Raw genomic sequence first — 13,539 nt, 5'->3', positions numbered from 1 at the left:
ATTAATGAATAACGCGTGTGCAAAGTTAAGTGCACCGCATGGTTCGAACTCAAGACCAAATAGGCTAGCCTAGCGTGCTATACCAGCTGGACATCAGACAAGTTGTGACATATGCCTCCTTAGATATTATCTATACAGACCTTCTCAAAGCGCCGTTGACCAGCCCCGCCGCTTATATCCCCTCAGTCCTGCGGCTCACATTCACCTCTCTCTCAACGCCGGTCGCCGCCTAGATGTGTCACCTGACTTGCCACCGTCCTCCACTCTCGTCTCAGATTTGACCCCAAAGTCAAGCGGCAGGAGCAGCAGCAGGTTCCCGTGTCGCCATGAGCTGGATGGGGAAGCGGGGGTTGGGTGGGGAGAGCCCGCACTGGCGGAGAAGACGGACGAGGACTGGCGGCTCTGGAGCTACCTCGCTGCCGCGTCCAGTTCGACCCTGCCTCCTGCAAGCACGGCGACTTCTTTGACAACGTCTGGGCGGGCCACGATCTAACCACGCCCAATCTCTTCAGGTCAGTACAGTAGGCAATTTGGGATTTTTTTTTTGAAACTGAAATTGAGGAAATTTTGACACAAATAAATGTGGAGACTGAGTTGTTTGGTCAATTAGTTAATCAGCACGTACACCAGAGACAATTTGTTCCGACATTGACACGATTTGTGATCTAGAGATAATGAGATATGCTCATGTTCTATTGCTACTCGAACCATGATATGTACCGTGGTTTTCGTGGGATAATATAATTGAGTCCATTCAATCCGTTGAGGAGGCCTCGTGGTTATCTATTTTTTTTCATGTTTCTCGCGTAGTGGTTAGTGCCCGCCTCGCAGCCGTGGACTCCTGTTACCGAATTATTTGGCGATCTGGCGCTGATTTTTTGGCGCGGCCACCAAAAAATTCTCGCGCACCGGCGCTCCACGCACCAAATCAGGTCCTAAACTAACCGCCATAGTCTCCTGGTCCTCTTTGAAAACAAACACATCCTCGTTCTCCAAACCAATCTAGCTCGAGGGGTGCCCGGCGTCCCTCTGCTTCCACTCCGACTAGTCAGGAGTTCCTCTGCTTCCTCTGCGATGGCCGATCAATCGGCACGCAGCGATCACAGTGGGGCGCCACGGTATCATTCTCTTCTCCCTCCCCATTCCCCTCTCTCCTCGTCTCTGTCACACCCCCTTGAGTACTTTTCTTCTTTTCTGTCTTGCGTGATTGTGCTGATTGTCCATTATTTGTACATTGCAATTTCTTTTCTGCACGATCCATCAGTATTGGTCTGTTGGCGGTTCATAATTTTAGTTTGGCAATTTTTCTTGTTGTACGAGTTGATCTTGTTTTCTTTATTTTCTTTCTAAACCATGTTAGCCGGGAACTAATTATGTAAGAAACGGAGAGAATATTTGTAGAACCTTAAATCTAGGATTCAGCTGGTATGCTCACAAAAAGGTTATGTTTTATGTGTTTACTACAGTAGCAACTTATGCCCAACTAGTATGTTCTTCTGATGGCCATGAATAACCTGAATAGTTCCCTCAGTTTCTGGTTCAGAAAGTTGAAATAGGTATTAATAAACTTGCACATTAGTTAGCTTGTTTGGATAGAGCTCCTAGTGACCATCTTGTTAGTTATGGCCAATGTAGGCCAAATATAGAATTGTTTGATTGATGTTCTCATTGTTACTATATAATTAATATATATCACACTTTACGTTCATGATTAAATCCAATGCTTATACTATACCTCCTACTTCCATTCTACATTTTTGTAGCAATGTTGATGTCGACCGTAGTTGGATGTACAAAGAGAGACGAGGGAAGTTGATCAGTGATGCTTGGCAACATGGAGTAGATAATTTTCTAGATCATGCATTCTCATTGCCCGATGCTGCTGTAGACCGGAAATCCCATTGTCCTTGCAGCAAGTGCTTTTGCGGTCATAAGTGCACAAGGGATGTCATGACCACACACTTGTGCAGCAATGAGTTCATGTTAGGATATGAGAGATGGACTAGCCACGGGGAGTCTGATGCACCTGAAAATGTAGAGCATGATAACGTGGGGGATGGAGATAGAATGAATGACATGCTAGTTGATGCAATTGTTGCTGAAGGAGTTTCTAAAGGTGATGAGCCAACAAAAGCTGCCAAAAAATTCTATGAAATGTTGATGGAAGCCGACAAACGTTTGCATGAGAAGACCACACAATCACGTCTATCCATTGTAGGAAGGCTAATGACTATTAAAACACAACATAATCTGTCAGAAGCTTGTTACAATGAGATGATGACTCTTATACATGACATTGTTGAGGACGATGCTGCAAAAGATCTCCCAGCAAACTTCCATAGGTCCAAGAAGCTTGTGCATAGTCTAGCAATGCCTTACGTCAAAATTCATGCATGCCCCAATAATTGTATGCTTTATTATAAAGAGAATGGAAATAAAGAAAAATGCACTATCTGCAAAGAACCTAGATATGAGGAAACAACCGCAGGAAATAAATCTACGAAGATACCAAGAAAAGTTCTGCGCTATCTCCCAATTACTCCTAGGCTACAACGGTTGTACATGTCACAAGGCACTGCCAAGCACATGGACTATCACGCAAGGCCTCATAACAGTGATGAAGTAATGGTTCACCCTTCTCATGGTGAAGCTTGGAAGGAATTTAATAAGGAATTTAAAAAATTTGCTGAGGAAGTAAGGAATATAAGGCTGTGTCTAGCGACTGACGGCTTCACACCTTTTGGTATTAAAGCAGCCTCCTACTCATGTTGGCCAGTATTTGTTGTGCCTTATAATCTTCCATCGGAAATGTGCATGAAGCAGAGTAACCTGATCCTTGCACTAGTTATTCCCGGTCCAGATCATCCAGGAAAGAACCTAAACGTTTTTATGCAGCCTCTAGTTGACGAACTTGATGATTTGTGGAGAAATGGTGTAGAAACTTATGATAGTTATCGAAAGCAAAATTTCACCTTAAAGGCAGCTTTGCTTTCGACTATTCATGACTTTCCAGCTTATGGATTGTAGCATGCTGGAGCACTCATGGAAATCTTGCTTGCCCTATATGTGGATCTGACATAAAGACATTCTCATTGAAGAATGGGAGAAAGCCATGCTGGTTTGACTGCCATAGGAGATTCCTTCCCACTGACCATGCATTTCGTAGGAGTGTGAAATGTTTTCGCAAGAAAAAAACAGTTTTAGATCCTCCACCAAAGCACTTGTCCGGAGAAGAGGTGTATGAAGAACTCCAAAGTCTTGTCCATGATGAAACTGGCAAGAGTGAATTTGAGGGGTTTGGGAAGGAGCACAATTGATAGCTATAAGTGGTTTGTGGCAGCTAGAGTATTTTCGGAAGTTGCTGCTTCGCCATAACATTGATGTAATGCACAATGAGAAAAATGTATCTGAGGCTTTACTACACATGCCTTGATATTCCTGAGAAAACTAAGGATAACAACAAAGCACGCCTTGATGTTGATTTATATTGTGATCGACCAAAGCTACACCTGAACAAGAATTCAAGGGGTGTGTGGAAGAAACCTAGAGCAAAATATTGTGTCAGCAAGGAAGATAGAATGACCATCCTTAAGTGGTTTAAAGAAGTGAAGTTTTCTGATGGGTTTGCTGCTAATTTGAGTAAAACTGTCAACTTGAGTAAAAACAAATTCATTGGGCTGAAAAGCCATGACCACCACATCATCATGGAGCGCCTCCTGCCAGTTGCCCTACGAGGCTTCATCCCGGAACCTGAATGGAAGGTCATAGCAGAGTTAAGTTTTTTTTATCGGCAATTGTGTGCCAAAGAAATTGCTCCAAAACGGATGCGTGGACTTGAGGAGGAGGTTCTTGTTCTATTATGCAAGCTTGAGAAAATGTAACCACCAGGCTTCTTCAATGTAATGCAACACCTGATAGTGCATCTTCCATATGAGGCAAGGGTTGGCGGCCCTGTGGCATATCGTTGGATGTATGTTTTTGAGAGGTATGTTAGACTATATAACATTGATCTATACATTATGTTTTGATATATTTATGTCATTTATTGCTGAAACTTCTAATATTTTGTTATAGGGCAATGCACTATCTTCGTTTAAAAGTGTGAAACAAGGCAAGAGTGGAGGGTTCAATCGTTGAAGCTTGTATTGTGCAGGAGATCACGAATTGTGTTTCTCTTTACTTTAGTGATCATGTTCGCACTATATGGAAGAAGAATCCTCGATATAATAATGGAGGAACACGCGTGCAGAATGATGGTTGCACCTTAGATGTGTTTGAGCATGTAGGAAACCTACATGGGAGGCCTATTGCCCGAGAACTATCGCGTGAAGAGTTGAATGCAGCAAGGTTGTACATTTTGACTAACTGCTCTGCTGTTGATAGATTTCGTGAGTAAGTGATGAATACTTTGTAATTTTAGAATTGAAGTGTGCAAGATGTTTATAATCATACGCGGATTTGCAGAACATTTGAAGATGAAAAATATGCAAGTCATCCAAACTTGACATCAGAGGGCCTTGATAAAATGATGGCATCCGAATTTGTGGAATGGTTTGAGATTGCTGTAAGCACATTTTAATTAGCATTATATCCTCTCCATTCAACTACTACTATGTTTCATAATCCGAGTTTTTCTTTTCATTTCATTGTAGTGCAAAGAAGATCCCAATTCTGATGAGGACTTGTGGAATTTAGCTAATGGATGCAGCTCTAGAGCCTATTCCTATAGCTCCTATGATGTGAATGGCTTTCGCTTTTGATCAGAGATATCTGAGAAAAAACGTAGAAGGTTGAAAACGGTGAACACAGGGGTTTGTTTGTCATCCTTCATCTCAGAGACTGAACAACTTGAGTACTATGGTGTCATTGAGGAAATTATCAAAGTATCCTTCACAGCTGGTAGAAAAATTGAGATGGTACTCTTCAAATGCCATTGGTTTGACCCCATCAAGGATGTGAAGCCAAATGCGAAATTAGGTTTGGTGGATATAAAGTGGTCTTCAAGACTAAGTAATTTTGAACAATTTGCCATGGCTCACCAAGCTACACAAGCTTATTACTTGCATTACGCATCCTCCAGGAGAGATCTTCGTGATTGGAGGGTTGTTTACACTATTCAGCCAAGTACCAACTTGAGTAACTTTGAGGACTGCGCAAATGACCCATCTGCTATAGATGAATATTTCCAGGAAGGTGGTCAGCTGGGTTGTTTTTCTGTAGATGGTGGCAAATTTGTTGATGAATCTACTGAGCCAAGAAAGGAGTCAGATGATGTGGAGCTTGATCCCTCTGAAATTTATGTAATAGAAAATCAAGGCAATAATTATGAGGGAGAAGAATCTTCAGAAGATGAATTGGATGAGAGTACTGATGAGGAAGAAGAAGATTTACCTGAAGAGGAAGGACAAGAAGAGACATATGAGACCGAAGATGAGGATGATGCAATAGAGCATGACTCTGAATATGACGATGATGATTACTGAACATTTATAGTTTTTGCACTTGTCATTTTCTGTCTTGGTACCAATAAATATTATATAGTGGCACAACTAGTGAATAATATAGTATGTTTACTATTGGTAGTAATACATATTACATAGTGATTTAGTGAAACAACTATTGAACAATATATTATGGTTGATAGTATTTATAGTTTAGTTGTTACATAATGTTTTCTGTTGTTTTCTTCTTCTACTGTCATGCCTTTGGTAATCATCTACTAATTATTTTTTTATGTAGCTAATAAGAATGTATTTGTCACTATGTAAATAGGATGACCCGCTTGCATCATAGGCGTGTCTCAATGGCTAGGTCGAACAAGTCTTCTTCTAGTGCCTCCGTAGGAAACAATGGATCAACTCGGCCAACTGCACAAGCTAAAAAGCCTAGAACACCAAGAACTAGGACTTCAGCCGGTCTCAGACTAGAGGAAATTGACCGACCGCTTATAGTTCCCGTTGGCATGTAAGTATTAAATATTCCAATTGATTTACTTGTTGGAGCAATGTTCATGTGCTAACTACATTTGATCTTTATTTATAACAGGGCATGGGAAAGGCACCCATACAGCGCTCGTGATCCATCAACGGTGCTAGGTGCCTTAGTGCGCCAGATGTATCCACCGCCAATTGGTCCAAAAAATGATCAGAAACCGGTATTGTGTTGGGAGGACTACAAGTGGTCCCGTGGTCCAGAAGTAAGAACAGCAGCTTCCAAAATAGTGGAAGAATTTTGGGTAAGCACACACACACACGCACACATGCATACACACACACACGCACGCACGCACACACACACATTGTTTCTTTAAATGCTTTGAGAATTTTGAATCAATTTTTCTAGTACTTAGAATTCTAAAACAGAGTGAACATATTATATTTAGACATAAGAAGTCTAAAACTGGTGGATGGGTGGTAGTTAAAATTCTTTATTTTGGTCAAAACCATGACAAACTACTTGGTTTATCTATGAAGTTGGAAGCTTTGATGATTATGCATATGCTCACTTCCACAAATGCACTAGTAACTAACAAAAAATGTTTTGGGATGGTTTTTGGCAGTGGCGTTTCAAGTGTGACCCATCGGAGCAAGAGAAGGCAGATGGTGTTTTGGAGGAGAACTTAACTAGGAAAGTGAAGCAGATGCTACATGAGGAAAAGGCGGCAGCCATCAAAAGATTAAAGAAGAAGGGACAATTGCCTACAGAACTAACAGAAGAGGATGAGGATGGTAACCGCTGGCCAACTAAGGAAGCTTTAATTTCTGCAAAGAGAGTTGACTTTGGTACAGACGTTGGTTGGCGTCTACTATGTGAGCACTGGAGTAGTACTGAATTTAGAGGGTTATCTTTAACCAACAAGAGGAACAGACTTGCTAATGGGGACACGGTCTTCCATTGTAGTGGTGCTAGAAATGTTGTCGCCACACGTCAATTTCTGGTACTATTTTCGTCAAACATCTTTCTGCTTACTGTTTAATAAGGAAGTTTCATTTACATTAGATGATGTGTCACACTTGAAATGCAGAAACTCAAAACCGGGAAAGATCCTGGAATTTTTGGTGCTTGGCTTCACACGCACAAATTGCATCGAGGGACTGATGAAGAGCAGATATGCAGTCAAAGAACTGCTGATCATTGGGTCAGTAAAATATTGCAACTTAGTTCCTTATAATCATCATGAGAACTATGTGCATAACACTGCAGTTTACCATTAATTTTTAATTTGAAAAGGAGGATTTTGATAAGGCAATGAAAAATGCCCATGGAGAAAATTGGGAAGAGGAGCACCCGGATTTAGATGGACAAATCATCTACGAAGCAGCAGGCAGAATGCCACATGGCAGGCTGGGAATTGCTAATGAGTTGTTTAGCAAAGCAGAGAAGGCGAAGTTTAAGTCTAAAAGGGCGATGGCCTCACAGCCGGTGCAATCTCCTAAGGAGGAGCGTCTAGAAAGAGAACACAAACATTTGAAGCAGGAGATCAAGCGTCTTCGAGGCATTGAGCTTGTTGTTCAGGTAATCTTGTCTTCTCTTGTAAATTGGAGTCTGAGTGCATAGGTTTGTGCTGACATGCTGATGTTTGTAGTCTTTGGCTGAGGAAGGGGGAGTCGACTTTGATGGCATAATGCAATCAGCAGCAGATGACTTGGTAAGTTATACCCATCTCAATGGTAGGCTTTTAGCAATTGAACCATTAAGTAATGTTTCTTTTGTCTATGATACATAGTCTCCATCATATTCTGAAGGCGGATTTCAAAGGGGACGAGGTGATGTGCCTCAACACCAAACCGAAAAGGTTAGTTCATTGTCGTCGTGCTCGCAAGTCTGGGGATGACCTCTCGTTGTTCCACCATTTATGTGTTTGTCTTTGCATATGTATTAGCACATCAAGAAAGAATTTGTGTGTGCAAGTCAGGTGCAGGATTTTTGGTCATGGAAAGTAGCAGCAGATGCAGATCCTTCATATATTTTAATTATAGATTTAGAAAAGAAATGCATGGTTAACTATATTGGCGCATTCCTCTAAAGGATTATATCACCCAAGAGAAATGACTGATGTTGCATGTAAATACTTGATGGTTGATAGAACAAGTTTATCTGCACATCTATGAGAAAAAAAATGCAGTGAAGACCACACTTGATAGCCTACAGTTGCCATGCTTGTTTCTCTGTACATATGCCTTGCTTGCTTGTTTCTCTGTACATATGCCTTGTTTGCTTGCATATTTAAATTTGCTATCATTTCTTATGTGCAAAACTAGATAAACTGAACCATGTTAATTCAAAAATCATAAATAGGAAAAATATGATAGTATGAACAATAATTTATTTGTACTTCATGTATAATTTATTCAGGTCGCAGGGAACGAATTAGTAGACATGAAAGAATTTAGGCTAACCATCCGGAATATTTTTCTTACGGATACTCTTCCTTTATCTAAGCATTGTTGAACCATGTTCGGTAAAGCCTCTGTACATATGCATTTCAATTATAATACATATACATGCAAATATTATTTCACCTTGGGGCACATGCTGCTAGTTTATGCTTTTTTTACATGCCATTCTTAATTAGTTTACTATATGCCCAAACTAGCCAATAGTGGTATGTTAGTTTACTCGTTCGGCTTTGTCATGTGACTGCAAAATGTAAACACTGTTGATAGTGGGGTCGTAGATAGATATGCACAGTACTTGGAAAATGTGTATGTAATATATGTTCCTGCGATTCATGTTTCCTCTGAAAGTTTCATGTGAAGGATCGAAAGATGAATAGGCATCATATTGTTGGATAATCATACTGTTATATAGCAGCTAGCAGATAACCTATCAATTAGAACAATTAAGTTTGATCCCTGTAGGTCACTTAAATTTCAGCTACATTATACTGACAACTAGTCTTGTCATTACTTAGGGAATGGGAAGCAGGACTGGAGGCAGTACAAGTCATGGAAATGATGATGAGGATGACTACTATGGCAATGGGGGATATGATAACTATGGCGAGGGTGATCTGTATGGTGATGAGCACTACGATCACTATGGCGATGGGGAATATGATGACTATGGAGATGAGGATGACTATGGCTCTGGCTATGGCGGTGGCGATGGCGATGATGATGATTGGCTATAAAAGTCTAATGATCTTCAAGTCATGCCAAAATGTAGTTATGTTAGATATTTGAAACACTTTATTATCTTATGGACAAATTTGTCTTAGTAGACAATTTATCTTATGCAAAATGTGGCCTATCTCAGTTACTATTTTGTTCTGCATTCGACATTTGATAATTATGGTTAATGCAATTTGGATGCAACTCAATACCTTGTGCTTGTGTATGAGATGCATTTGTTGGAATGCCAATATTTTGAATTATTGCTATGGAATGAAACACCCCTTGGTGAAAGAAATATATGAGGGGTGAGTAATGACCTATGGTGGAAAATATGTCTCGGTTATACAGAATGCCAATGGGGACTTCAGACTGTTGGTGAATTTATAAATTGACAAATTGACGGTGTTTGCTCACCCTCGACTAATAGGTTTCCTGGCGGTGTTCGCTCACCCTCGGCTAACAGGTTTCCTAAAAGGTCGTATACACTGTCGACCATCTAATGAGCTGACGGTTTGGTTCTCCTCATGGTCATAACTAAGTCCAGCGGGACAAATGTACCGTCGACTATTTTGAAAACCGACGGGAAGCAATAACCGTCGGAGAGTAAATGCCCGACGAGGAACCGTCGGCTATAAATGTCGTCGGGCTAAGATGAGCCAGCAGGTCACAATAACATGCCCGGCGGCTCACCGTCGGCTTACTACCTAGGTGACAATATTACCCGACTGTACCGTCGACCATTACTGTAATGGCCGACGAAGCAAGGCCGACGGGAGATGGCCGACGGTGTACCGTCGGTTTTAGTAATAGTTGACGGTGATCAAACATACCCGACGGTGATTGGACCCTTATAACCGAGGGTCCAATCACCGTCGGATATGTTTGATCACCGTCAACTATTACTAAAACCGACGAAAATAGTACCAGAAATTGACGTGTTACTAAAACCATTTTTCATTGCCTTATCAAAATCCTCCTTTTCAAATTAAAAATTAATGGTAAACTGCAGTGTTATGCACATAGTTCTCATGATGATTATAAGGAACTAAGTTGCAATATTTTACTGACCCAATGATCAGCAGTTCTTTGACTGCATATCTGCTCTTCATCAGTCCCTCGATGCAATTTGTGCGTGTGAAGCCAAGCACCAAAAATTCCAGGATCTTTCCCGGTTTTGAGTTTCTGCATTTCAAGTGTGACACATCATCTAATGTAAATGAAACTTCCTTATTAAACAGTAAGCAGAAAGATGTTTGACGAAAATAGTACCAGAAATTTACGTGTGGCGACAACACTTCTAGCACCACTACAATGGAAGACCGTGTCCCCATTAGCAAGTCTGTTCCTCTTGTTGGTTAAAGATAACCCTCTAAATTCAGTACTACTCCAGTGCTCACATAGTAGACGCCAACCAACGTCTGTACCAAAGTCAACTCTCTTTGCAGAAATTAAAGCTTCCTTAGTTGGCCAGCGGTTACCATCCTCATCCTCTTCTGTTAGTTCTGTAGGCAATTGTCCCTTCTTCTTTAATCTTTTGATGGCTGCCGCCTTTTCCTCATGTAGCATCTGCTTCACTTTCCTAGTTAAGTTCTCCTCCAAAACACCATCTGCCTTCTCTTGCTCCGATGGGTCACACTTGAAACGCCACTGCCAAAAACCATCCCAAAACATTTTTTGTTAGTTACTAGTGCATTTGTGGAAGTGAGCATATGCATAATCATCAAAGCTTCCAACTTCATAGATAAACCAAGTAGTTTGTCATGGTTTTGACCTAAATAAAGAATTTTAACTACCACCCATCCACCAGTTTTAGACTTCTTATGTCTAAATATAATATGTTCACTCTGTTTCAGAATTCTAAGTACTAGAAAAATTGATTCAAAATTCTCAAAGCATTTAAAGAAACAATGTGTGTGTGTGTGCGTGCGTGTGTGTGTGTGTATGCATGTGTGTGTGTGTGTGTGCTTACCCAAAATTCTTCCACTATTTTGGAAGCTGCTGTTCTTACTTCTGGACCAGGGGACCACTTGTAGTCCTCCCAACACAATACCGGTTTCTGATCATTTTTTGGACCAATTGGCGGTGGATACATCTGGCGCACTAAGGCACCTAGCACCGTTGATGGATCACGAGCGCTGTATGGGTGCCTTTCCCATGCCCTGTTATAAATAAAGATCAAATGTAGTTAGCACATGAACATTGCTCCAACAAGTAAATCAATTGGAATATTTAATACTTACATGCCAACGGGAACTATAAGCGGTCGGTCAATTTCCTCTAGTCTGAGACCGGCTGAAGTCCTAGTTCTTGGTGTTCTAGGCTTTTTAGCTTGTGCAGTTGGCCGAGTTGATCCATTGTTTCCTACGGAGGCACTAGAAGAAGACTTGTTCGACCTAGCCATTGAGACACGCCTATGATGCAAGCGGGTCATCCTATTTACATAGTGACAAATACATTCTTATTAGCTACATAAAAAAATAATTAGTAGATGATTACCAAAGGCATGACAGTAGAAGAAGAAAACAACAGAAAACATTATGTAACAACTAAACTATAAATACTATCAACCATAATATATTGTTCAATAGTTGTTTCACTAAATCATTATGTAATATGTATTACTACCAATAGTAAACATACTATATTATTCACTAGTTGTGCCACTATATAATATTTATTGGTACCAAGACAGAAAATGACAAGTGCAAAAACTATAAATGTTCAGTAATCATCATCGTCATATTCAGAGTCATGCTCTATTGCATCATCCTCATCTTCGGTCTCATATGTCTCTTCTTGTCCTTCCTCTTCAGGTAAATCTTCTTCTTCCTCATCAGTACTCTCGTCCAATTCATCTTCTGAAGATTCTTCTCCCTCATAATTATTGCCTTGATTTTCTATTACATAAATTTTAGAGGGATCAAGCTCCACATCATCTGACTCCTTTCTTGGCTCAGTAGATTCATCAACAAATTTGCCACCATCTACAGAAAAACAACCCAGCTGACCACCTTCCTGGAAATATTCATCTGTAGCAGATGGGTCATTTGCGCAGTCCTCAAAGTTAGTCAAGTTGGTACTTGGCTGAATAGTGTAAACAACCCTCCAATCACGAAGATCTCTCCTGGAGGATGCGTAATGCAAGTAATAAGCTTGTGTAGCTTGGTGAGCCATGGCAAATGGTTTGTCGTGGAATTGTCACGGCAGATGTCCTCGTGCAAGGACTTAGTTGTGGAGCCATCGCAGCTAGGAAGCTTAAAGGGGTTAGGCGGGACAAAGGACACGAGGATTATACTGGTTTGGCCCCTTACAGTGAAGGTAAAAGCCTTCGTCCAGTTGAGGTTGTATTGCTTGGGGTTTCGACGACCAGGAGCTAAACCGCCCTGCCTGGTTATCGATTTGATCTTACTTGTCCCTGAACCGCCGCCGGGTCGTCCCTTTATATAGAGAGGTTGACGCCCAGCGGCTCTCAGAGTCCCAGCCGGCTCATAACAGTGTCCGGCTCGGACTCTTAACTATCCTTGCCTTACACTACAAGTCTTGCCATGACGGCGGCTTATCACTACGGGCCTTAAGCCGCCTCCGGGTCTTAAGCCCATTACTGAACCGCCATCCTCGAGCTTGGTACTGGGCTTCACGTGATGATCATTATGACGTAACCCAGCCCCTCCTGGGCGGGTGACTCTAATGGTTATATCCTCAACATTAGGCCCCAGATTGATTTGAACCGGTTCATGTCAATCTTCAATCCCCTTAAGAAGAAATCTTCCGGCTTCTGCTTGTGCGAAGGTCATAACCCGCCGTGACGTCATCTTCTGGATTCCTGGTAACCCGCCATGACGTCATCTTCCATTAAATTCATTTTTTATTCTGTCATATCCCAACAGATCTTATCTTAATAACCATCCCGAGAATAGAGGCGTTTCTGCGGCAAGATAATCATGTCTCCAGCCTCCTCGTTTCTCGCACCCATTTATGAGCCGTCCCTTATAAATAGGCCCGGCCCATAGGCCTTCGTCACTCTTCCCCTTCATCATCTTCCTCCTCTGACGCTCTAGAGCCCGAGCTCCGCCGCCGCCGCCGCGCCCCTCGTCTTCATCAACCTCGGCCGCTGCATCACCCTGAGTCGGTCCAGAGAAACGGCGGCGACCTCCGCTGCTCATCGGCACCAGTAAATCTTTGCTACCCCGTACAGTAGATTCGCATTAGGGTTCCATGTTTTCTTCCCTGTTCTTCATAGTTTCATCTCGGTTTCTTCGCAGTTCCTCCACCGAGGTTCCTTTTGATCCGAAAATGGTACAAAATTCCTGCGGTAGTAGTTTCTCACCCATTTTTATGCTAGCAGATCCCTCTTGCTCGCAAAAAGACCTCATTTTTAGAGCTTATGAACTTCTCTGTATCAGTTTTTAGGTCTAGAAATTTT

At 41.6% G+C, this 13,539-nt stretch overlaps 1 protein-coding gene and 1 long non-coding RNA gene across 4 annotated transcripts; one reads left to right on the top strand and one right to left on the bottom strand.

The window, feature by feature from the left end:
* The first annotated feature begins 207 nt into the window (after positions 1-207).
* Positions 208-9,322, top strand: LOC120969265 (uncharacterized). Of its 3 annotated transcripts, none has more exons than XM_073501973.1 (12): positions 208-512; positions 1,764-3,985; positions 4,075-4,388; positions 4,465-4,564; positions 4,653-5,964; positions 6,046-6,235; positions 6,560-6,937; positions 7,025-7,138; positions 7,231-7,515; positions 7,586-7,648; positions 7,727-7,795; positions 8,915-9,322. In XM_073501973.1, exons 5-12 carry the CDS (start codon positions 5,774-5,776, stop codon positions 9,131-9,133), a joined length of 1,509 nt encoding a protein of 502 aa, XP_073358074.1. In that variant the 5' UTR covers positions 208-512; positions 1,764-3,985; positions 4,075-4,388; positions 4,465-4,564; positions 4,653-5,773; the 3' UTR covers positions 9,134-9,322. The 3 variants fall into 3 exon arrangements, with proteins under 3 accessions (XP_073358074.1, XP_073358073.1, XP_073358075.1); XM_073501972.1 differs by having other exon boundaries at positions 4,075-4,392; XM_073501974.1 differs by lacking the exons at positions 1,764-3,985; positions 4,075-4,388; positions 4,465-4,564 and having other exon boundaries at positions 5,773-5,964.
* Positions 9,323-10,402: 1,080 nt separating this feature from the next.
* Positions 10,403-12,186, bottom strand: LOC120966544 (uncharacterized). The gene is made up of 3 exons (XR_005760419.3): positions 11,357-12,186; positions 11,086-11,275; positions 10,403-10,763 (listed from the first exon to the last, which is right to left on the bottom strand). It is a non-coding gene; the product is annotated as an uncharacterized lncRNA (long non-coding RNA).
* Positions 12,187-13,539: the final 1,353 nt, after the last annotated feature.

This window comes from Aegilops tauschii, chromosome 6 (assembly GCF_002575655.3).
Source record: "Aegilops tauschii subsp. strangulata cultivar AL8/78 chromosome 6, Aet v6.0, whole genome shotgun sequence".
NCBI lineage: Eukaryota > Viridiplantae > Streptophyta > Magnoliopsida > Poales > Poaceae > Aegilops > Aegilops tauschii.
This window is presented reverse-complemented; position numbering and strand designations above follow the sequence as displayed.